The 25,253-nt window shown below is 43.1% G+C and overlaps 1 protein-coding gene across 2 annotated transcripts in view; it reads right to left on the reverse strand.

Moving 5' to 3' along the window:
* RPAP1 (RNA polymerase II associated protein 1) overlaps positions 1 to 25,253 on the reverse strand; it is a 47,668-nt gene that overhangs the window by 15,373 nt on the left and 7,042 nt on the right. For both annotated transcript variants that reach the window (XM_067296457.1, XM_067296456.1), the window contains exons 5-16: positions 24,744 to 24,924; positions 22,433 to 22,609; positions 20,145 to 20,351; positions 15,311 to 15,423; positions 14,797 to 14,895; positions 14,219 to 14,320; positions 12,478 to 12,645; positions 10,096 to 10,278; positions 8,146 to 8,280; positions 7,796 to 7,975; positions 4,993 to 5,150; positions 3,777 to 3,956 (exon numbers count right to left, since the gene is read on the reverse strand). In XM_067296457.1, coding sequence (XP_067152558.1) covers positions 3,777 to 3,956; positions 4,993 to 5,150; positions 7,796 to 7,975; positions 8,146 to 8,280; positions 10,096 to 10,278; positions 12,478 to 12,645; positions 14,219 to 14,320; positions 14,797 to 14,895; positions 15,311 to 15,423; positions 20,145 to 20,351; positions 22,433 to 22,609; positions 24,744 to 24,924 — 1,883 coding nt within the window. The remainder of the gene's footprint in view (positions 1 to 3,776; positions 3,957 to 4,992; positions 5,151 to 7,795; positions 7,976 to 8,145; positions 8,281 to 10,095; positions 10,279 to 12,477; positions 12,646 to 14,218; positions 14,321 to 14,796; positions 14,896 to 15,310; positions 15,424 to 20,144; positions 20,352 to 22,432; positions 22,610 to 24,743; positions 24,925 to 25,253) is intronic.

Below are 25,253 nucleotides of genomic sequence, written 5' to 3' on the forward strand. Positions count from 1 at the left end.
CATAGGTAAATTACAAGCTGCCTTAGCAATATCCTTATCAATTAATAGCAAAGGACAGTAAAACTGGCCCTCCCTGGAGAACACTATCACTCCTGAGAAACTGCTTTTATCATGCACCATTTATGTTCAACAGCTTTAAATGCTTACTGTTTAAAAAGTGAAGGGAGTAGAGATATTAACTCTGTTCTCAGCCTCTTAACACATCTCCTGTCAATCACCTCTCCCTGCCGCCTTCCCTCTCTCACACCCCATATGTTTTCAGGCTAGTCTCTTTGCAGGGATGAATACAAATTCCTCACTCTGCCTTTAGCATGCTCTCAGGCACACAACCCTAGGCCAGGGATTCTGCCTGGTACACACAATACACAAGGGTACCCCTGCAAGGGCAATCACTAAAGGGACTTTCACAGTCTTTTTAGGTCAGAAGAGATTATCTGTTTCCTAAGTCTCTCGGCCCACAGGCAATTCTCAGACCCTTACAAAAGCAACAAACCTGCAGCCCACTTCTTAATACTGGACCAACTTGGTCTCTGCAGAGAGGTTCTTTCCTCTAAGCCTCAGAGAGGTTGTTTTCTTTTCTCTGAAAAGGAATCACAGAATGGTTGAGGTTGGAAGGGACCTCTGGAGATCATCTAGTCCAACCCCCCTGCTCAAGCAGGGTCACCTAGAGCACGTTGCACAGGATTGCATCCAGGCGCGTTTTGAATATCTCCAGAGAAGGAGACTCCACCACCTCTCTGGACAACCTGTTCCAGTGCTCTGTCACCCTCACAGTGAAAAAGTTTTTCCTCATGTTCAGATGGAAGTGTCTGCGTTTCAGTTTGTGCCCGTTGCCTCGTGTCCTGTCGCTCAGCACCACTGAAAAGAGTCGTCCCATCCTCTCGACACCCTCCCTTCAGATACTTGTACACATTGATAAGATCTCGTCTCAGCCTTCTCTTCTCCAGGCTAAACAGGCCCAGCTCTCTCAGCCTTTCCTCATAAGAGAGATGCTCCAGTCCCCTAATCATCTTTGTAGCCCTTCGCTGGACTTGCTCCAGTAGTGCCACATCCCTCTTGTACTGGGGAAGCCCAGAACTGGACGCAGTACTCCAGATGGGGCCTCACCAGGGCTGAGGAGAGGGGGAGGATCACCTCCCTCGACCTGCTGGCAACACTCTTCCTCATGCACCCCAGCATACCATTGGCCTTCTTGGCCACAAGGGCACATTGCTGCCTCATGCTTAACTTGGTGTCCACCAGCACTCCCAGGTCCTTCTCCGCAGAGCTGCTTTCCAGCAGGTCAACCCCCAACCTGTACTGGCGCATGGGGTTATTCTTCCCCAGGTGCAGGACCCTGCACTTGCCTTTGTTGAACTTCATGAGGTTCTTCTCTGCCCACCTCTCCAGCCTGTCCAAGTCTCTCTGAATGGCAGCACAGCCCTCTGGGGTATCAGCCACTCCTCCCAGTTTTGTATCATCAGCAAACTTGCTGAGGGTGCACTCTGTGCCTTCATCCAGGTCATTGGTGAAGAAGTTGAACAAGACTGGACCCAGTACTGACCCCTGGGGGACACCGCTAGCTACAGGCCTCCAACTAGACTCTGTGCCACTGATCACAACTCTCTGAGCTCTGCCATTCAGCCAGTTCTCAATCCACCTCACTGTCCACTCATCTAACCCACACTTCCTGAGCTTGTCTATGAGGATGCTATGGGAGACAGTGTCAAAAGCCTTGCTGAAGTCTAGGTAGACAACATCCACTGCTCTCCCCTCATCTACCCAGCCAGTCATTCCATCATAGAAGGCTATCAGGTTGGTTAGGCATGATTTCCCCTTGGTGAAGCCATGCTGACTACTCCTGATCACCTTCTTGTCCTCCACATGCTTGGAGATGGCCTCCAGGATGAGCTGCTCCATCACCTTTCCAGGGATGCAGGTGAGGCTGACTGGCCTGTAGTTCCCTGGGTCCTCCTTCTTGCCCTTTTTGAAGACTGGGGTGACATTGGCTTTCTTCCAGTCCTCGGGCACCTCTCCTGTCCTCCATGACCTTTCAAAGATGATGGAGAGTGGCTTAGCAATAATGTCCGCCAGCTCCCTCAGCACTCGTGGGTGCATCCCATCAGGGCCCATGGATTTGTGGGTGTCAAGTTTGCTTAAATGATCTCTAACCCACTCCTCCTCCACCAAGGGAAAGTCTTCCTTCCTCCAGACTTTCTCTCTTGCCTCCAGGGTCTGGGGTTCCTGAGGGCTGGCCTGACCAGTAAAGACTGAAGCAAAGAAGGCATTCAGTAACTCTGCCTTCTCTGCATCCTTCGTCACCAGCGCACCCACCCCATTCAGCAAAGGGCCCACATTTTCCCTAGTCTTCCTCTTGCTGCTGATGTCTTTGAAGAAGCCCTTCTTGCTGTCCTTGACATCTCTAGCCAGATTTAATTCCAAACAGGCCTTAGCCTTCCTCGTCGCATCCCTGCATACTCTGACAGCGTTCCTATATTCCTCCCAAGTGGCCTGTCCCCCTTTCCACTTTCTGTAGACTTCCTTCTTCTGGTTGAGTTTTGCCAGGAGCTCCTTGCTCATCCATGCAGGTCTCCTGCCCCCTTTGCTTGACTTCCTACTCATAGGGATGCACCGCTCTTGAGCCTGGAGGAGGTGATGTTTGAATATTAACCAGCTCTCTTGAACACCCCTTCCTTCTAGGGCCCTCACCCATGGGATTCCTCCAAGTAGGTCCCTGAAGAGGCCAAAGTTTGCTCTCCTGAAGTCCAGGGTTGCAACCCTACTTGGTGCCCTGCTGCCTCCTCGCAGGATCCTGAACTCCACCATCTCATGGTCACTGCAGCCAAGGCAGCCCCCAACCTTCACATCTTCCACCAGTCCTTCTTTGTTTGTTAGTACGAGGTCCAGCAGCACACCTCTCCTTGTTGGCTCCTCCACCACCTGTGTCAAGAAGTTGTCACCAATGCTCTGCAGGAACCTCCAGGACTGTTTGTGCCTAGCTGTGGTGTCTTTCCAGCAGATATCGGGGTGGTTGAAGTCCCCCATGAGAACCAGGGCCTGTGACTGTGAGGCTACTTCCAGCTGTCTGTAGAAGGCCTCATCGACTTCCTCATCCTGATCAGGTGGCCTGTAGTAAACACCCACAACAGTGTCACCCATGCTAGCCTGCCCTTTAATCCTTACCCATAAGCTCTCGACTCGCTCTTCATCCACCCCTAGGCACAGCTCAATACATTCCAGTTGCTCTCTCACATAAAGAGCAACTCCACCACCTCGCTTTCCTGGCCTGTCTTTCCTAAAAAGCACGTAGCCATCCATGACAGCACTCCAGTCATGCGAGCTATCCCACCATGTCTCTGTAATGGCAATGAGATCATGGCCCTGCGACCGCACACAGATCTCTAGTTCTTCCTGTTAGGAAGGCAAAAGGAGCTTCCTAGCTCCTTTCAGCAGAGCATGTGGCTAACACCGTCCTTCTGCCCCATAGCTGAATGCTTTACTCCTTCTATCAGACTATCAGGCGTACAGCCTTCCATCAGCCTAGATACCCCTTCTGACTTTGTGGTATCTATATATATATATTTTTGTACGTACACACGTACATGTGTGTGCATGTGTGAGTGTACATACACACATTCCAGGAAGACACCCCACCATGCGGAGATTCATATGTGGGATGGTAAACCATCCAAAATGAAGGAAAAGAGAAGCCATAGGCAGGCCTCCAAATTGAAGGGAGGGAAGACAGGACTGCAGCCTCTCAGATAAAGACAGCACAGGTGACACAGAGCACCTACCTGCTCTGCTGGGCCTGCAGCTCCGCTGTGCAGCCTGCTGTTTGTGTCACATGTGTCAGCAGAGTAACCACCACCGTGGCTCGCTGGACAGACAGCTCAAGCATAGGGCTCTTCTCATGGCAAGTGCCAAGCAACTCAGGCAGGGACTGCAGAATCCTCACCAGCACAGGGTAGAGATCCCTGCAGTATGGATGGGAGAGTGAACCATAACACCCCCACCCTCAAAAAAACAAAAATAGACAGACATGGAAAAAAGATGGCAAAGAAATAATACTGTCATTCCAAATAATAGCTGAATGGGACCTACCTAATACTCTGCCTCCAAGCATTTTGAGATGGATAATCCCTTGGAAGAATTACTTTTATTTTATTCCTGTTTCCCTAGTTCTCAAACTCTTGCCCAAAGTAACCACAAGTTATAACCATGCAAATTTAACAATTTTTTGCCCTTTTTTTTCTCCTTAGAGTTATTAGGGTTTAAAAATATTATATATAATTTTTACTCTGTATTAGTAATACCCCCTAACTAGGCTGGAAAACTGAAAATACTGTTGTGAAGAGAGAATCTCCCTTCTGAAATTTAGTACTGGCCTTCCTTTTATTTCTCTTCGGGCAACTCCATAGCCACCTTAATGGTTCCAAATCAGTGCAGATACAGGAAGAAGATTCAGCATCTGAGGTAGGTCAGATTTATCCCAATGCTGACCTTGAAGGTCAAGTACAAGAACTTTGATTTTGTACTGAACTGAGAGTAGATTCAAAAAGCAGAGTTTGTCTGCTTCAACCTGACTTACTTAGCATGCATGTTGGTGACTGCTCTCCAGACTGTCTTTGGGTCAGACTCAAACCTACGTGTGTTGTAATCAAAGTGTCTTGAGGTCACTCAAGCACAGGTTATTTGTGCTTCTAGGGGAGAAAGACACAGCCCTAAAAAGCAAGAGTGATCTCCCTTAGTACAGAGATGAAACAACAGAAATACCAGCATTTAAGCACAGGAGATAAAAGAAGAGCAGAAAAAGACAGAAGAACTCAGCATGAACTTTCAGGAACTGGGAGTTTTACTACAGGAAGTCAAGGAAAGGGAGGTAAGACTCCCTGAAGGGAGTGGAGACTGATCCTGGAGACCCCTATATTTGCTCCTCTAGAATAGGATGTCCATTTTCTCTATTGCACCCGCCACATCTACCAACCCCATTTCTCCAGCTTTGCGCTGTACCTGTAAAGATCACAGGCCTGACCATAGCCAGCCGCCACAGCCCACAGCCGGAAGGCTTCAGTGCTTAGCCTGATGGCTTCTTCCCTTGGCAGGAGCAGATCCAGCGGGTCTTCAGCTATAAATCGACTTAACCGACTCTTCATTTCAAATTTGTTGAGCTGTAAAACAAGAGCAACCAAACAAAAGGAGACAAAGAGATATGAAGCATCACTCCATGCCTCAGATATTACTCTCACATACCAAAAAAGTTGCAGGTTTCAATTCAGCTTACTCTAAACTCCCCTTGCACTGCTCAAAGCTGTCTTCACCTTGTGTAATCTTAAGGTGCCTGCTACAAAGGATTAACAAATGGTCAACTGCTATTACAAAAGAAGTTTCCCTTGAAGGGATGCCTGGTGTTACCTAATCCTTTCCTAACACAAATCAACTACATCTAAATCATTCCTGACAGTTGTTTGTCTAGCCCACACACACTCTTGTTTTGAATGCTCTCTACAGCATTTAACTGATATTTTAAATATACAATTATCCTTCTTTGACTAGTCACAAACAAAACTTTATTAGTCAAGTTTATATGTAAAGATATATCTTATGGAAAACACTGTATACAAAAATACTGAATGGATACTGATCTGCTTTTTAGGAGGCCACACTAGATGGCTTTCAGAGATCCTCCAACCTAAATCTTTCTATAATTCTGTGTTTATTTTACAAAAAGGGTACCTTCTGACTATTCATTTTGTAAGATTATAGGATTTTGATGCTTTGGAAATATTCTGAGGTTATTTTAGTTTTGAACTAAATGACATGACTCATTTGCAGTTCTCTAGAAATAATTTTTATCCTCCCCAACAACAGGATATTTTTGCTTAACCATAAAAGAGAGCTTCTCTTTCCCTCTCCCACACATACAAAAGCTTATGTGCACTCTGCCTAAGCAAATGAGTTGACAAATTCTTTTTCACAACACATGGATATATTATAGATAATTAAGAATCCAAACTCTTTAGAATCATCTTGTAGAGAAATCAATGCACAGCAGCAAGAAAGCAAAGGAACTGATGAATCAAGCCATGAATTCTGACACTCCTCCTACAGAACAGAGGGCAAAGTTAAATTTACTTCCAGAGGAGGAAGATAGAGAAATTTTGTTAAGTAAAATAAATCTTAGAACATTCCGACACTGATGATTTTAGTTTAGTTTTTGATTATCTTCCAATCCCATGTTTAAGTGCCTGCCACAAGCTATGTCAGAACACAACAGAACCAAAGCCTGAGTGGCAGGAACCTTGTATGCAATTTTTGCACACCTTGAAAAACCTGGAGTATGCAAAGCCTGAGATAGAGAGTAAAATTCAAAGATTTTTTTTTATTATGTCCCTAGAGCCACTTAAAGCCTTTAAGTATCCTGCTATCCATTATAAGCACATTATTCTCTATATTTTATAGCACAGATAGGTGTTCTCCTGCTGATGTTAGCAACTTCCTGGATGGCAATTTATTAGATGCTGTTAACAATACCGAACTGAAAACCCTAAGAGATGCCCACTGCACTGTAATGGGTGCTGCTATTGGTAGATGTTATGCATTTATAGCACCAATGTGATGACCTATATGAGTGAACACAATTATCTCTGAAGTGGAAAACCTGTCCAGAAGTGGATAAGAGGGGTTGGAAATACTGATAAATGACCTCAAAGTTATTAAGACAAATTCATGACAGGGAAGTTCAACTAGGGCTGTAAAATACAAAGATAAAACCATATAACCCCTGGTTTAAAAAGTCCTAAGCTGCAGATCAGTGGAACATGGAAGAGTACAGAGCAATACACCTGAAAATATGCTCTAAGCATCTACTATTTGCCAGTATCACTGAGCTGTGCTACATGGTGTTGTGTAGCTGCATTATGGAGAACAAAAAAACATGGAATAGCTTGAGCCAGCTCTTCTACTGGTACAGTGGCAGAAGGCAACATTACTGTGATACTCTCAGCAATTCCTTCAAAACACACATATGCACCTTCCTCACAAAAGTTATTTTAGCTTCTTTACTCCACTTCCCATTCTGTCTTCCAAGTGATTTTTAAAGTTTGCCTGCAACTAGCAGAAGACAGCTATAGGATGCAGAGACTGTGGGGCTAGGAGCTACACTATGCTTGAACCATTTGCAAGCCTATTGATATTGGGTCACAGAACAGATGAGGTTCGAAGAGATCTCTGGAGATCATCTAGCCCAACTCCCCTGCTTAAAGCAGGGCCAACTTGAGCAGGTTGCTCAGGGCCATATCCAGTTGGGTTGTGAATATCTTCAAGGATGGGACACCCACAATCTCCCTGTGCAACCTGTGACAATTTGACAGTAAAAGTTTTCTTATGCTCAAGTGGAATTTCCTGTATTTCAATTTGTGCCCATTGCTTCTTGTCCTTTCACTGGACACCACTAAGAAGAGTCTGCCTCCGTCTTCTTTACTCCCTCTCCTCAGATATTTAAATACACTGATAAGATTCTCCTCCCTCAGCTTTTTCTTCTCGAAGCTAAACAATCCCACCTCTCTCAGCCTTTCCTCATATGTCAGATGCTCCAATCCCTTAATCATCTTATTGGCCCTATTGCATCACTTTGCTCCAGAGCGGGATTGCAGGCGGAATCCTGACCCAATCGCTCCCAGTTCCATGTGCACTGGTCATGTCTGAATCAAGCTCTTCAGCTCAGAGTCACCTCCAGTTAATTCTTTATGTAGAAAGCAAGACACAGAGAACAAAGGCCTTTGCCATCAGAAAAGCTCTTCCAGAAATCACTCACCATCCGGGCTGTTGCATTTCGGCCTCCAGATGCCAACACCCTGACGAACTTCATAGCACTGGCACAAGGAACTCCATGGATGCTGGTGAGTAAACACCCTGGTTCAGCCACTCGGGGATCCCATTGTGTAGGGAGAAATTCCCTGACAATGGTCTCAATCAGCCGAGGACAGTCAAGCAGCTGCAGAGGAACAGCAGGCAACACAGATAACTACAGGGGAGCAATACTGGCAGCAACACAGCAAAACACCAGTCTGTCTAATTCCCTTACTGTACCTTCATCTGTTCCTCTCCTCCCTTTCTCAAACCTTATTCCACCATTCCTGAGCTCCTGTACAATGGAAGATTTACCTGGCTGCATGCCTCAGAGGAGTGCCTCGCTATGTGGGTGAGGACATGCAAGATATCCACAACTACTGTTGGAACAGGTCGTACCACCTCAAGGATGTACCTCAGCCGGTGCTGGATCTGTGTCTTCAAAAGTCCCTGGGAGAAAAAAAATAATTCCATTATGCTCCTAATGCTTGCCTTCTGCACTGCAGCTGCTGGAAGGGAAAAGCAGTTTCAATTCTTCTGCAGATAGAAGGTTTTTAAATCACCACTGGGGAAACAAAGAGATATGTTTCTGCAGATTTACCAGTATGCAAGCAAATGAGCAGAAGTTACCTCAAGAGAGCGGGAACATCTGAACTTTTGTTCCAACTGGTAGGGTTTGGATACTTTTGTTTTTCAGAGGATGAAACCATGAATAAGTGATTGGGAACAGGAAGACAACCTTCCTTAGAAAGGACTGCTAAAACCTAATGTTACTGGAAAAGGTACTCATGCTCTTTTTTGGCCTGCCTGTCACATCCACCTAATTCAGCACTCTGTCTCTAATGCTGACAGTACCTGTTACCTCAGAGAAAGCTGACAGAAGCAAAAAACAGACACTTATTCCCATTTTTCAGTAGGAAAAGAGAGATGCAGAAAGATGATGTGATTTTTCCTGGCTCAGAGAGCAGGAGACCATGATCAGTGACAGTACTACAAAACAAATCTTTAATTTAAGTGATAGTGTTATGCATTCCTAGTTCTGAGAAAAGGCAATTCCACAACACCAGGGTTCATAGTGCAGATACTTTTAAAAAGTTGCAGTCGGGTAAAGTTGTAGTTCTAGGCCTGAGTTCAGCAACTGGTTTAAATGTTCCTCTTCCGACCACCTGCAGTAATTGGGTTGTACCAGCCAATAAGAAGGTGTAAAACAGAAGTTACAAAAACTGGAACAGTGGAGAATTTTATCCCAAATCTATTCTGAGCTTAGGCTACTTGGAACAAGTTAAAATCCATTATGCTGAATCACACAACCATTTCCAGACCACAGATTGATTTCATCTCTTCTATCTATATCTCTGCTGTTATGTCTTTTAAAACACTGCCAGTGTCACTGAGTAGAACACATCTGAAATCATAAAGCCACTAAATGAGACCAGATGCCCAGGTAAATTATTGCATCTGCCCAGTGAAGCTTATAACCAAGTGCCATTCGAATACAGACAGGCTCAAGCACTTGAGGGTAAGTGATGTGATCACAGACTTTTGTGATTGCAGCAGACAAAAGCAGTTGCTTTGGCACCACCCACAAGATTGGGTTTGAGAGGACAAAGATGACTGTTTTCAGTTCTCATATCAAGAACGTGGAATTAGGCTTAAATATATGAGGAATTCCTACTAAAGGTTATAATTTTTTTTATCTGAATGATGCAAATATGAAGAAGGATGCAGGTATGAAGGGGGAAAGTTGCTGCCTTATGTCAAATAGAAAAGGGAATGTCAGTGTGCAAGTCTAGCTAGTTCAGAGCTATCCAGGTTTTACGCTCTTTCTAAACTTTGCAATAGGGCATACAGACACTTTAATAGTGACTGAAATATTTTCACTTTGAATTTAAAGTGAGCTTGAAAATCATGTCTATATGCAATGTTTCAGCATATCTGGAAAAAAAAAGGGTATATATGTATATACATGTGTGCCTATCTATCTCAAGGTCATCAGTGTGCTTGTTGCTGATTTTCCCAAAGGAACTTAGACACTCAGTGATGCCAAAGTCATGGGTCAAATCTCAACAATTTTAGAAGTCAATAAAATTACCCTTCTGGTAATATATGACAGCAACATAATATCCAACGGTGAGGGAAGTGTTCTAATGCTTGTTCAGAATGCTCTAATAATGTCCATAGGAAGGTGCTCATTTCAACAACACACAAAGCCATTGTGCAGAGAGTATTTTCTTAACAAGATTTCAGGCCTTGCTCTGTGCTTACTTTTACAACATCATATCGGGCCACATCTGGATCTGGCTTGTTTTCATCTTTTAATTTTTTGTTTTGAGACTTCTCAGTTTCAGTTAAGTCATCCTCTTCATCCTCTTCTTCCTCCTCATTGTTGGGGACAAAGGGGAATGCAGCCATTCCTTGATACCACGAGAAGGTCCAATCAAGATATTTCTGTAAGGAGAAGAGCATGTAAAATAAAATTTTCACATATAAATTATGGAAGAAAAAAAAATGTTTCAAGAATGCTTTTGTTACAGAATGCTTTACTGATTCCCACCTACCCCCAGGAAAACAGAACACAATAAAGGGTATTCTAAATGTGTACAAGTAGGAGGCAATGTTTTTTCAGGGAAGTCATTTTAACCTATGACCCACAGACACTTGGGAACCCATGAAAAGCAATTAAGAAAAGCAATTGTATTGTGAAGTGAATTAAATTCACTAGACAGGAAACACATGCACCTTATCTGGAAAATGCTTAAGATAAAAATAATAAAAAAAGAACTCAAGGGCTCTAGAGGTTAAACTCAGCATTCATTGGCCCTGTGCAGAACTTGCATGTGTCACAAATAATGCAGAATGGTCATGTTAAATTTCTCACGTTAAAATAAAACACTATCCAATGTATTTGTTCTAGGGCAGCACTGCAAAAAATGAGCTTTCAACTCTTCAGAGAAGGGACTGTGCCCAAACCAGACCTACTTTACCCAAAATGTTTTAGAACGTGAAAGATAATTTGTTTACAAATTTTAATCCAATGCTTTTGCTACTTAATAGCTGCTTTAAATATCCTGATCTGGTAATCAGAAATAACCACATTATTCAGAAAAAAAGTGGCAGAATTCAGCTAAAGTTTGAGATGTTCTTGAAACAAATGAAAGATGCCAAGTAGTTGCAAGTTATCCAACATTAAAAAAAAAATTAAACAAAGTTGAAAAGCAAGTGAACGATACAGTCAGAAAGGTCTGGACGTTAGGGGATGAGGCTAGGAGTCCATCTAAAATACCAAAGTTTGGAACTATAGTCTTCATTCCACCAAAGGAGGAAAAGCTTAAGACAGTATCCAGGTCTTCAAAGGAAACAAAAAGAGAAAGGTACTACTTCTCATAGCCATTGATGACCGAAGGAAAAATTAAGGCAGCATTTTTCATGTGTGTTGATCTTCTGTGTATATAGGAGGGATAAACCCTGTTTGTCTCACAAAACTCAGAGTAAGAATGCCAAACTTCCAGCCCTGCCCCTTCCTCACAGATAGATACCTTCTGAAACTCAACAGCATGAGACTACAAGAAGGACTCTTCAAATGATGAAATACACTGACACAGCACTCAGTGCTGCTTTTGGCATATAGAGAGTCAGCAGTCTCTTCTTATATAAGACACTGCACCACAAGTCTTGGGCTGAGAATACACAGAGCACTGCAGACAGATGCAAATTAAAGCAATATCAGAAGGAAAAAAAGGCACATTAAGGGCAGGACTCATCTGAGAGAATACTGTTAGGCATGTTGCTTAGAAAAGGAGTAAGATATGGGGGAAGTGTTCCAATCCTTCATTTCCCTTGCCTTTCCACTAGGGATAGTACTGGTGACATCGGAGAAGTTGCAGGAAACTTCTTGAAATCTGCTCGCACTGTCCCTCACTAGCAGCCCCTTTGCAGTCTGACACACAAGGAGCTCTCATGGAAGGAATGTGAAACACAGGCCATAGCTTGCTTTGCCCATAGTGGTCTGCTTCTGCCCAACCAGGAAGACATACGAATCTTGCTGCTCAAGGTTATTCAGTATACACCCAAACACCCAAAAGAAGCTTCAGCCTTTTGACAGGGGAAAAAACATCAAGGAGAAAACAGACACGTGAGAAGGGAGAGTGGGTATTTGTTAATGTAAGGAAAAGCATTCAAGAACAATAGGAAATGGACAATGAGAGGAAGACAGAACGGTACCAGTAATAGGCATGAGAAGAAACGGGGAGACTATGTAGTCATTGATCTGTTCAGAAGCGGGAAAACTGCGAAGCAAGAAGCCAAAAACATAAGAAGCCATATTAAAAGAACTAAATACTACACTTACATTAGCGGTGGCATGATATTGATCATAAAGAACCCCGATGGAAGAGAACCTCAGCAGCCTGCACTGAATTTAACCTTGGGCAGAACTAATTCAAATAGGAGAACAGAATTCTGAATCTCTCCGACTTGGATAACACATTCCCCTTTGCCCGTCCCAAAGGGCAGCGATAGCGTTCTATTGACCACTAAGCTAGCCTGTCCAACAAGCCTTCGTTTGAGCTACTTACGTCATCTTTTCCTTCTGATTCTTGTAACCAGCTCAATATGAAATCAAACCTGGGCACTTAATGATTCTCTCACCTCATCATCGAGTGACACCAGCAGAGCCCGGAGAGCAGCAACAGATGCTGCCATGACATTATCCACTGCATCGTCCAACGAGAAGCGCAGCAAGAAGAGAAATCCAGCATCAAGGAGCAGACGCAGAACACTGCCCTTCAAGGAGGAAGCGAACTCCCCAGCCCTGGACTGAAATATAAACACAGAGCCAGTGTTAAAGCTGTCTCATCTCAACCAAGTATGCGTCAATATTCTGTGTATTGGTTGCTTCCCATTTTAATTGCAAAGCAGCTAAACTGTGTACTGTCAGCATAACAGGTTGCTCTGCCAGGTAAAAGCTGTTCCCCAAGGAGGCTGCAACATTACCTGTGGGCGCAGGACATTTTTGTATCATTCAGTCAAAAGCAGTGATATGAAAGGGCAAAAGAAATGCTTGTGATCTCAGAGGCCCTGGAAGACCTACAGTGTCAAGCAATGAAGTAAAATCCACTTAGATACCATAAAACTGAGCACCCGAGCCACATTCTGAACACCTGCTGTTTTCATTGCAGATACGAGTCTTCCATGCTAGATCTTTGATCACTGACTGATCCAGACAATCCACATTCCAGGGCTGCCCCACATGGCAGGCATCACAAATTGCTGAGCACTCATAAGTTTGTATGCCAGAAGAGACAGGCTTTCTAAGGAACATTCTCTACTAACGCATGGCCCTTGTTTCTGTGTTATGTGCTCACTCTTCCTCTCTACACAAGGAGAGGGAGGGTCAGGCACATGCCTCAAGAGCAGTTAAAATGCACACAGTCTGGAACCCACCAGAACATCCACCCTGCTTTGCATGCTATAAACATCTCTCTCCACTTAGAATTCTGTGACTCAAGGGCAACCCAGGAAGAAAGTAAGTTCTAAAAATAACTTCATGTTCTGATGACATTTCAGCAACTTGGTGCTATACTTCACACCTGGTTTAAGGGACAAAAACTTCTTTTCTGCTTAGACCAATCAGGCTCTGACTAATCCACAACCATTCCACTATAATAATAATCATAATAATCATTTTTGCACTAATTTGAAGAGGGAATAGGGGGATATTAGCTATTTCCCATACAAAGGGAATAAGAAAATTATTAATTTCCTATTCTCGTCACTCTAGAGAGAGACACAACTCCAGTTTATACTGCAAGAGACTTTTCTTTCTAAAGTCGGGACCCACCTTCTGACTTTACCCCATTCTGCCCCATCTTCTCAGGACCATTGTTTTTCCTTCTCTGCTTCCCTTGCTGTTAGAGGGAAGGTTAGCACTTTGCCTGAGAGCTAAGTGTAAAGCTGCATAGAAGTAAATATTCATTTTGCCTTATGGTGTTGGCACTTTGCTCTAAGAGTAGGCTGGTTCATTCTCACCCTCCTACAGAACAAGCATGTTATGAAGCTGGCTCAGGCAACAGGAGTGGAAGGGTCATTGCCCAAAAAAGAAAAAAAAAAGTAATAATAACTTGTGTCCAGAGAAATAATGGAATGAAAGTTGCAGCACTGCAGCAGAACAACATTTGGAAGCATCTCCCTCCAGAAAAAGCTGAGACTTTTTTTTTTTTTTAATGTCCCAACACTGTTTCTAACAGTGAGGAGATTGTAAAAAGAATATCCTGCTGGTGATTTTGCTCATGTTGATTGAATAGTCAAAAGCAAACTAGTACCGGAGAATCTGGGCCCTGATCCACCAGGAGCTTGAATTATGGGGAGGAATTCCTGGAAAGTCACTTACCTTTTGAACAATATGACCCAAGACCTGTAGAGCCAGGGTCCTCTGTTGAATAACTTGGCTGCGAGACAAATGAAAGAGCTCTTGGAGAGAATAACCAGCCCTCTAAATGGAGAAGGAAAAAAAAAATAAAGACCAGAAGACCAACAAAAAAAAGAGCTAAAGATAAAAACAGGCCCCTTAAAATAAGACCAGCTGTAAAACACTGCATAACAGGAGATAAACTGCAATGCAATGTTGTTTGCTGCTTTGTGTCAAATGCCAAAGAGATTGTACTTAGCAATTTGACAGGAGAAAACTGAACTGCTTAAGAAAAGGATGCAGATGCATCTTCTTCCAACACCACAGATCCTAAATGGCATTAAAGAGAAAAAGCATTAATGGAGTTTTCTGAAAGCAGACAAAGCAGTTAATGCATGCAGACTCACTTCTCTTCAGGAGCCTGTTTCAAAAGGAAATCATCTGCCACACTTTCCTAAGGTTTCTGTCACTAAAAAGCCTTGACACAAAAGGGACCTGATAAATTGAACACAGAAAACAGAAAGGGGTGTACTCTTTCCTTTCTACTTTATTACACCTACCTCTGCCTCCTCTCCATGGTGATGCAGGCCTAGATGAGTAGGTAAATCAGCATCTGCAGGAATCAGTTCTCCTTTCAAACTGAATCGAGCTTGCATTCCCTACAATAAAAGAGGTGGAAGGAGAGAAAGATTACTTCTTTGCCTTCTGCTCCATCCAGCACTCAAAATAACACTTCTTAAATCAACTGCTGGAAGCTGGCAGCTCAAAAACTCCCCAGATCAGGCCTCAAAATCTTTGAAATATGTTTTCAATTTTTTTTTTCCTCTTAGCTTTCAGACCTGTTCCTCACAGATTACACTTGCCGGACTCTCACTTCCTAGCGCTCTTGAGCACTAGAGACAAGATTGACCATGTCCCACCCTGTGGAAGACTATGGAAACTCTGAGCCTGATGAAATCTTACAGGCTGAGGAATCAGAAGACTTATTTATGAAGCCTTCAAAACTGTTACTGCTTAGAAACGTGAACCACACATCCCACGAACACCCTGAAAAATCAATTTCTGCTTTCAAACCTTTCTGGTTTTCTTCTGCCGGGGTGGAGACAAATCTTTCATCCATTCCAACTTCTCAAACTCCACATTGTCCATGTGGATCCATTCCTTCTTGGGCTTCACAGGCAGACTGTCTTTTTGGGGGAAGAAAAAAAAAAAAAGTGGCCTTACCTTCCAAGGCAGAAATTAAGAAAATACTGTTCCCCCTTTGCCACCCTACTTGGCTTCAAGACTGCATCAAATATAGGATTCATGTAAAGTAAGAAGAAAACAACTTTCAAATTGACTGTTGGATGATGCACAAACATCAAAGATTTAAAGCTGTTTTAATCTTTCACGAGAGCTAGAAGAGGAAGTAAACAGCCCTGTAATGAAATTCACAGACAGGTCTAATTTGGGAGAAGTTGAACAGAAGTCAGGAGACAAGGCAAAGAGATCAGAACCTAGGCAGAAAATAATATGAGCCCTACTTTTGGGAAAGGCAAATTAATATCATCCAAGCAAGAGGGAGTGAGGGAGTGAGAAACAATTCAAAAGAAGTAGCAATGCAGAGAGATTAGAGCAAATTATTGGCCTGGAATGAAGTATGGTTTTAAAGAAGCCAGTACAATTTCAACCTAGATACATTGGAGAGAGTGGCAATACTACTGCTCAGACTTCCATGGCACTTGCAATATTGTTCTTTATTATGGGTCCCTCTAAAGGCTTGAAGAAATCAACTTACGAGGAAAAGATCAAAATAGCTAAAAATACATGCAGCTTGCCTGAGAAAAAACTCAGTGGGGAAGCTCGACAGTTGAACAAAAATTTGAAAGGTGCAAGCACTAAGGGAAGAGATTACTCATTGAGCACAACAGAAAGAGCTCCGAGTAGAAGAATTTGAGAAGCGAGACATTTATGACTGACATCATGAGAAATGCCCTAGCAAAGAGACAGATCAGCTTGTGGAAGAATCTCACAAGAGAAGGGCGAGTTGAGACTTAACTGGAAACTATCTAAACAGTAGCAAAGGCTCCTACTGGAGCAAAACAAGCTCAGAATTCATTTGCATTGCAGCTCTTAATCCTAGTGCTCTAGTCTCCTCTTGCAAGGAACAATGAGTCCCACAGAGATGTTCTTCGTTCATCAGATCTTTTCCTGTGGATAACTGGCCTGTAACCCAACCTTCTACTTTCCTCCAATTAGCAGATAAATTTTCAGGAAGGCCCACTTCACCCTTATGATCAATGTGGCATTGAGTCAGGCAAGGAACCAAGCACAGAGTTATCCTCCCCAGCCAGAAAGCTGTTCCACAGAATTTCAGCCAAAGGCTCAGCACACATTTTAACTGAAGAGAAGACAAAAAGCATCTGAAATGTAAGAAACTGGAATGTTTGTGGGCAGTAGGTGCAAAACCACAGGAAATAAAATCAGCAGAAAAATGAAATCTATTGACATTTGTAATTCAACAAATTGTTTGCTCCTTCTCCATTAATCACTAAATTGATAGGGTTGAGTTAATCATTCTATGAATAGGATTACGCATATTACCATCAGCCCCTAGCATTATGATCTTCTCAACACAAGAAGACGGATACACGTTCCAAGGCAGCAGCAGATTGTTCAGTTACTGAGAAATCCCTTTTCAGAAACACAAGCTGGCAGTCAGCAACATTTGTACTGAACTTCTCCAGACTTGCATTATATTAAAGGCTACCAACTAACCTCTTCCCTCTCTGTTCTGCTTTCCCTTTTGTCCCAGTGCCAAGATTTACTTTTCCATTTGATAAGATTACAGTTCCTAGACAAAGGCTTCAGCATCTTGTTTATTAGAAACAGCAGTCTTTTATCTCATTAGAGAGGCAGGTTTGACTTTTGAGCGGTCCTGTTCCTTCATGTCATCATCCTCTCCCTGAGGAAATTCAGAATGACCATTTCTGCTGGGTTATTCATGATGAGTTTACTCCTGAGCACTAACAGATGCAAAATCCCAACACTAAGTGCTAATGGAAAATTAATATTTTACATCTGCTGCTGCCCAGGATGGGCTGCAGGCATAAACTCAGGTGCTGGGAAGGCTTCACCTGGTTTTGTAACTGTGTTTCACCTCATCCTTTCTTTGCTATTTGAAATCTCCTGGGAAAATTCCCCTTTTCGTCTCCTGTGCAGTCTTCCACGGGAAGCAAAAGATGTTGTCAGCACATGGCACTCTGAACACTGAGCTATTCCCAAGAGCACCACTACAATCTTATTCAGTCTTTACAGGCTTTACAACCCACTTCTACTGCTCCCAGGTGAGTAAAAGAACGTCACTTAATCTGGTATTACTTGTGCACTCAATTGTTCTGGAACTAAAGAACTAAAAATAGTCCTTTTGATTAAGATGGATTCAGGGAAAAGTAAAACTTAAGGAGAAACAGTAAAACAACTGTTGAGTGAGGTGTTTTCTTCAATAAGAGGCTAATCAGCTTTCCTTCCCCTGCCTGTGTGTACGCACACACATACACATATATACATACATATATATACATATATATATGTATATACATACACACACACACACACACACACACACACACTCATCCTTCTCATCAAGGAAGTGGTAAACAGTTGTTAACTCTCACAAATACCAAGTTGAAATTCAGGAGTGATTCAGAGGCCTCTTTAGTCAGCCTGCATGGTGCATTGGGATACAAAGACTGCATCAGAAGTGAGGATCAAGACACAAAGACAGCCAGAAATAACATGAAAATGCGGGAGAAGCATGCTATTGAGAGAGAGAGAGAGAGAGAGAGAGAAAGAAAGAAAGAGAGAGATGTTACAGAAAAAGAAGAAGGTGTGGGGGAAGATGAGAATGGGAGCCTACCATTATGACAGAGAAAAAGAAATGGCTTAAAAGAAAACTGCAGAGAGGAAAGCAACAACGAGAGCAGAAGCTTAAGGGGAATACAATTCTGTTCTCTAAGAAACTGCCATGAGGAGGTAAGAGTTGCTCTAACTGCCTGGGATAAAGTAGCTTTCTGCAGTGAGTACTGTATAAAAACAACAGGACCAGCACAGGCAGCTTCAGTGGTGACTTCCTTAGCATGACCGGAAGAAGGGGACAGCTGGCACTTACATGTAGGTAATTAAGCAAGAGGGAAACCTTCCCAAAAATAACTGAGCAAACACCCCTCAAGTCACTTAAAGGGGGGAATAAGAGATGTGAATAATATGCAGAGATATCCAGGCAGGCAATCTCAGTGGATCCAATAACCATATGACTGTTCTGCCCTTTACTTTTTCTAGGAGGAAACCAAGATCCCTTTTTTGTACTGGTGATACTGATAACCTTGCCTTCTACCCAGAAAGAGGCCAAGCCAAATTTTGAGCTCTGAAGACCAATTCTTCCCATCTCCTCCTAAAGGAGTGGGGAATTATTCCTGTTACCAAAAGGTTTCGGTGCCACTCCTGCTCTTGGCTTTCCTATTTCAATTCCCCAAGGAATGGGCAGCAAAAGGATACTTTTTGCCCTACCTTCAGAAAGACAAAGGAAAACAAGTTTTGACTGAGGGAGCTCATAAGCTGCAGGTTAAAGGCTTTCTAGAAGGAGAAGGCAGAAGAAAGGAAGGTGTGGAGTGTTTGTGGAGGGCTGAAAAATGATACAATACTGAAATGACATGGGACATCTTTCACGCACCGTTTAGAGCATTTAGGATTGCTGTGTGCATGTCCTGACTTTTCATGTGCTTTGTAGCTCAAGCACATTTGAGTCCAGAACTTCCAGGCAGCTGCCCAGCACACACATGGGAAGGATAGCAGTTTCAGGGTAGGCTAGGTTTCCTAAGCAGGTACTCACTACAGGGGCAGCCAATTCATTGCAAATGTGCTACAGAATGCAACGTTGCTCACAAATTGGACAGGCTTGGCATCTATGTCTGGAGACTGAAGGCAAATATATGAAATCACCAGAGTCAGCCTGAACATAGTTTTCAGACAGAAAGACAGAAAATGGCCAGAGTCAATGGGCACACAGTAGCCACAGGGCTCATGTCAGCTAGAAGGCTAAGATAAAGATTTCTACCAGCAAGCTTCCACATCTCCATTCTTTTATATGCTCAGCCACTCCCTTGCAGCATCAAAAGATACAAGATGTAAGAATCAACAGTAAAACTGAGTAACACAGCGTTCTGCTGTAAAAGGCAACCACTCTGCACAACTCTTTCAAAGGAGCAGAAAAGCATTCTGCCCCTCAATACTTCCTTCCTCCCCTAGCATACAAGGACAAGAACCGTATCCTTTGGAAATCAGTGCATGGGCTGAGATACAAGCCACACAGTGGGACCATCAAGAACAAGCTCGCAATAGGACATATATGTGCTATATGATCAAATTCACTGAAACAAGATTGACTGGCATCTCCATGCTATCCTGTGAACAAACCAGCAACTTTTTTAGGGGGAGCTACCCCAAACCCTCTTGTCCCCAAGAAGTCCCCAGTTAAAAGGAACTATTCAAGCGGCAGCTCCATCTCACCACCACACTCTTCTGCTTCCCTGCTTACATGACAAAACGGAAAAGCAATGGTGCTTATTGTGTAAAACATTTTCCCTCCAGGGATCTCAGAATGAATCTCAAAAACAAAGTGAGGTCTCCCACTGCATAGATCACCTCTGTTACATAGAGTATCACTCTTCTAATCCATGTAGCTCAGCTAAAAATAACATGGATGTTCTCACTTGGACCCAAAATATGATTTTTTTTTTTTTAATATTGTGACAAAACTGATTTGGATAATTAACAAACGGCCACAGAACTCCAATCTGGAATGATTCAAGCACCACACAAACTTTACTTTTACGTTCAGAGCATTAACAACATGCACTTTGCTTTTTACCTGTGATTTCCACTTTCATATTTTCTTCCTTTATTACAGATTCTTCCATGTCTGATCCTTGCATGGAAGGAGATGCTCCTACACCATGTTGAGACACGGGTACAGTTTCCAAAGACTCCTCCGGTCTGTCCTGCTTCTTTTTTAATTCCTTTTTCTGGCCTTCATTACCATCACGTCGTGACTTCAAGAAAGCAACTAAACTGGAATCTGCAAGTATTGACAAAGAGACAGACAGAGAAGTGACAGGAAATCTCAAAATACTTCATACGCCCAGCTCCTGCTATTTATGTTTTAGCCTTTACACTCCCATTCCACATACCCTCTCTTCTGTGCCAGCTGTCACTTCTTTTCCAACTGAGGCGCTTAACTACTTTCTGACCTCTTGATCACATAAGCTGGGGACAATTGACTGGTGAAATGACACCACAGAAAGAGCTTATAAAAGTCTTTCAAGGTAAAGCAATGACAAAAGTTCTATTTATTCTTCTGACTTACAAATGGAAATAGAATTGTTTCTTTCCCCTCACTGCTACTGGAAAGGTACATCCATAGCAGACTATTCATCACGGTGAGAATTCTGGTCGGTGATTTATAGGCTGAACCCAGGTCTGACAGTCTGCCTACCCTGCCTGCAGATTGCTCAGTGGCATCAATCCGAAGGCTACAAGAATACACAGAAAGGCATCACAAAAAGAATTACCTACTCTGGTGAACTGCACCAGAGCCGCAGTCTATGGTCTAGATATTAACTTAGGAGGGGGAGATTTCTTGTCCCTTCTGAACTGACTCCCCATCCAGAAAGATAATTATGGTCTGACAACATCCAGGAAACATAAGTGGCCATTCATTTTGGAGAAGGGAAATATTTGGAAGGTTGTGGTATTTGGAGGACAGACAATATTCCTGCGACTCTAAAATAGGACAGTGTCAGAACATCATAATCTTACTTTCAGATCTACCACAGATATCCCACATTTTTTCTGGCAAAGCACATTTTCTCTTTGCATTCTCTATCTAGAAGACAGTGTTTATGCCAGAGATGAACAGGAAGAGCCTGTGCATTGTGTTTAAAGTCTACAGAGATCCCATCATAAACCATGTCAGAGATGTGAAAAATAACAATTAGAATATAACAACTACATTGGTTATTTATTCTTTGGAGGACAAAGGACACAAATCTTTCTCTGTACCTGAAAGAAGTCACTCCAAGAGGAAATGATATCCATGTCTCTGAAATAGTTTAAAGAGGGTGCATGGATCTAACCCACACTAGTAATTGCTGCACACTCTCCTTACAGGCAAACAGAAGAACCAGCAGTGAGGTTAAGATAAATAATATCACCTGAAAGCTAAATCCACAAGGGACTTATGCATCTGAAATGCCATTCGTGCCTGAATTTGATGCTAGAGTACCTGAAATTATGAGAATTTCAAAATTGCTTGTCTGCCACCTAAATCTGTTATTGCCTGCTTTTCTTGAGTATGCAAAATCACTGAAACTGATGCCAGGAAGCTTTACATGTCCCTAGAACAGGCAGAGTCCTATCAAACATATTACACCCAATGTTCTCCTCCATCCTGTCTTCAGCCCTCACTGACAGGCATTCCCAAAGCGCTATGTAGACAGGAGTCCAAACTAGAGACTGAACCCCAACTAGAATGCCTGCACCCAACAGGCAGAGAATTAGGACACTTACTGAAGCAGTGTAAGACGAGTTTTAAGATTTTCATCCTGTCCAATACAGATTTGAACTGAAATCTCCCATAAGCCATATTTCCCCTGAAAACTGACAGTTTTCTGGCAGTCTGGAACAAGTACTGGCAGTATTGACAGTTCTGGCCCAAGTTTTAGGTACTTTGTAAGGAAAGACATGAGGACTCTCTCACACTTCAGCATTGCTGTGGCCATCTTAAGGATAGCTTTGTTTTTTTTATCTGATCCAATGAATTACATCTTAGGATGACAATATATGCACATGTAACCAGGTATCGTGGGCAAAGTAAGCGACTGCATGGACGATCTTATCCCACAGCAAAGGGGAGACAAGACTTGGTCTTAGACTAAGCCCTCTCTCACTGAGGCTTAAGCTGTATCAAATTTCTTCACACTTAATTCATAGTCTCAAGCTACTGACATGATAAAGAAAATGGAAGATCTTAATATGCAATGTATGGGGATCCCAAGCTCTCATCTTTGACCTATGAATTTGGTGAGACTTCAGAGTACCTACACGTTCAGCTTTAAAACTTCCATGCCTCTAGGAGGGTTCATCCCAGGAAGCACATACCCAACTGAGCCAGAAGCCTCTCCTGCTCCTGCAGGATCTCTTCCTGGGACATGGACTGCAGCTTCTCCAGGTTCTCCTTGTGAATAGCCTGAACTTCCTGCTCACTCTTTTCGCTTCCAAGACCCTCTCCCGTTATAACACAAGGCTGCCGAGAGGTCAAGAAGTCAACAGTTTTATCTAGAAGACCCAGCAATGAAAGTGGTTAGTGATTTAAGTGCCTACAGCCTTACCAACTCTTCTGGATTTTGTCATCATCAGGACTGAGCAACTTCATTTTCTCACTGAGTTAAAATAGGGGTAAAGAAGTTTAGTTTAGCTTGAAATAAAATTAAAATATTTGGGCTTTCATCCCATGCCACAACAAAACACCATTTTCAAAACGCCATTGTTTCTGTAGGTGTACGTGGGGTGGGGGGAAAGGTATTTTGTTTCTTTAAAGCAAAGCAATAGAAAGAAAGGGTAAACTTAAGCATAATTCACAACAGATGGGTCAGGGCATTCTTCTGGTTAGCGAAAGCTAGATTCTTTCTCTGCCATGGAGACCTGAACCCACATCTTTTATGTCAGCTGAACCATGACCTAGTAAATATCTGCTGAGCCAGAGAATGAAAATTATTCTGTAATCCCATTTCTGTTGTGATACAGGATCCATTCTCTACTCTATAAAATATTCAGATATTTCAGAAGCCACAGCTTAAAATGCACACCAATGAACAGAAAGCATCAGGAGCTAACAGATAAGTTCTGCTACACAGGCATGTTTGCCTCTAAATGTCCTGCATTCACCTTTAAGAGCTGAACATATTAAGGTTCAGGTTCCAGCAGGGGGCATTTTTACTACCCTGAGCAAAAACATGTCTCCTTTATCGCCTGATCTAAACCCTTTTTTAAGGGCTCATTCCATTTAACTCTAGCAGCGGGACAACACACTGCTTTTATCAAACTGAGAGTGAGACCCTCCAGCTGGCCTGTAGCTCACTGTAAAAGGACCTGACTTCACATCTTTATTATCGTTTCCACCCCCCACATAGCTCCATACAGTGACATGGAGCATCCCAAGGACCCTAGACCAGTCAATCCTGAAAAAAACAAATCTCTGTTCAAACAGCAGTGACCACGCTCATCACAACATCAATAACAACTACTGTGGGAACAACATCAGACAAGTCTTGTGTATTGAGCAGGAAGAGGTAAGGGGACACAGTGGCCTGGATTCACCAAGCTTCCCATTGCCAACAACTGAGTTGGCGGTTACCAGACAAATACTTTGTTACTATGAGAGATGGAGCTACTTCCCTTGCTTCTAGCAATCCTTCTGCAAATCCTCTGCCCCAGAAAACTGGCAGAGGAGGCCAAGCCATTTTCTGATCCATCTGGGTTTTATAAGTGTTCTTCTCTTCCTTCAAGAGGATCACAGCTGCAGAGCTGCTGTGTTTCCCTTTGGGATATCTCAGACAAAGGTATACGTGCACTATTGTACCAGGATACACAGTAAGCAATGTCAGACAGGCAGTAATTGATCTGGAAAGCGAATTTGTGTATGCACAGCATGGGCTGCTGGGGGTTCTCTTACTGATGCTCTGACAGGGACCAGGACTGACAGAAACCTTAGACAAATGGCAAAAATCCTCAAATGCTACCTGGCCTCCATTTCAATGTGGAAAAGATGATGTCAGGGAAAAACCCAGATACATGGTGGTCTTAAGCAGATAAGACTACCCAAGACAAAAAAGCCTGGAGATGGTGGTACCAGCTGAATTGGTTTCATCTTCCTTGTTATGTCACTGTCAGACAAATAACTGCTGGAGGCGGCACTGACTCATCAGCACTGCCTCATAGCATTCCTTACAGAGCAAAGACACAGGCTCATTGCAGAGGATGCAGTGATGGAAGATTCAGCTTTCAGCTTCTAGGTAGGAATAACAACCCATATCCCATATCCTGTGCCTTCTTCATCAGGCACAAGGAAAAGAATGCCTCTCCTAAAATTGGGGAAATCGCTGAGGAAACAAGAAAAGCTTTGCATGTGGCAACCAGAAGGGACAAGGAGGACAAGAACCTAAAGAAAAAATCCATTTGTTCCTGTGTGAAACAAAAGGAAACTAGTGAAAAAGCTGACCAAGTTTTCAGAACGCTGATTTGGGTCTCAGTTTCAAATCCCTGTCACACCACTGACATTCCAAATGATCTTGCAATCTGTAAACTGAGGACCATAGTGCTTTCCTAATTTAAAGGAGAGACACACAGAACTTACGGTGATTAAGGCCATGCAAATATGGTAGGCTGGATAAGCAGAACCTCCTCCACTTACCATCCCGGAGGCTGGGGAGGGGCGCCTCTCCTGCTGATCCCTCAGGACCCAGGGCACCCACAGTAGCTGATCCTATTTGCACATGCTCAGCAGCAGGGGGAGCTGTCGCTGCCTTTTCAGCAGCTCTTCTTGCTGCGATCTTTTGTGCAAAGATGCTTTTTCTTCCAGATCCCACTTCCACCTGTAAACAGGGAAATTGCATGTCACCACTCTCCTCTCCAGACTCCCTCGCAAACATGTCACTAACAAAAGTATAGATCTGATCCAAAAGGCATCCTCAAGTCGGACTTTCAGACATGACAAAAGAGAAATTGCTGGCAGCCACCTGCCCTTTTCTGTGCATGTGCTATTCCTTTTTAGCATATGGTTTAACACTAGGATAGCAAGACAAAAAACAAATGTTTTTGCTGCCTAAAGGAAGATGGCTAATTACAAGTGAATTCAGGCTAGGCAAATACACCTAAAGTATCACCAAATATAACAATTCCAGCTTTCCCGGTGGTTCGGAAC

The sequence above is a fragment of the Apteryx mantelli genome, chromosome 4 (assembly GCF_036417845.1).
Source record: "Apteryx mantelli isolate bAptMan1 chromosome 4, bAptMan1.hap1, whole genome shotgun sequence".
Taxonomy (NCBI): Eukaryota; Metazoa; Chordata; class Aves; order Apterygiformes; family Apterygidae; genus Apteryx; species Apteryx mantelli.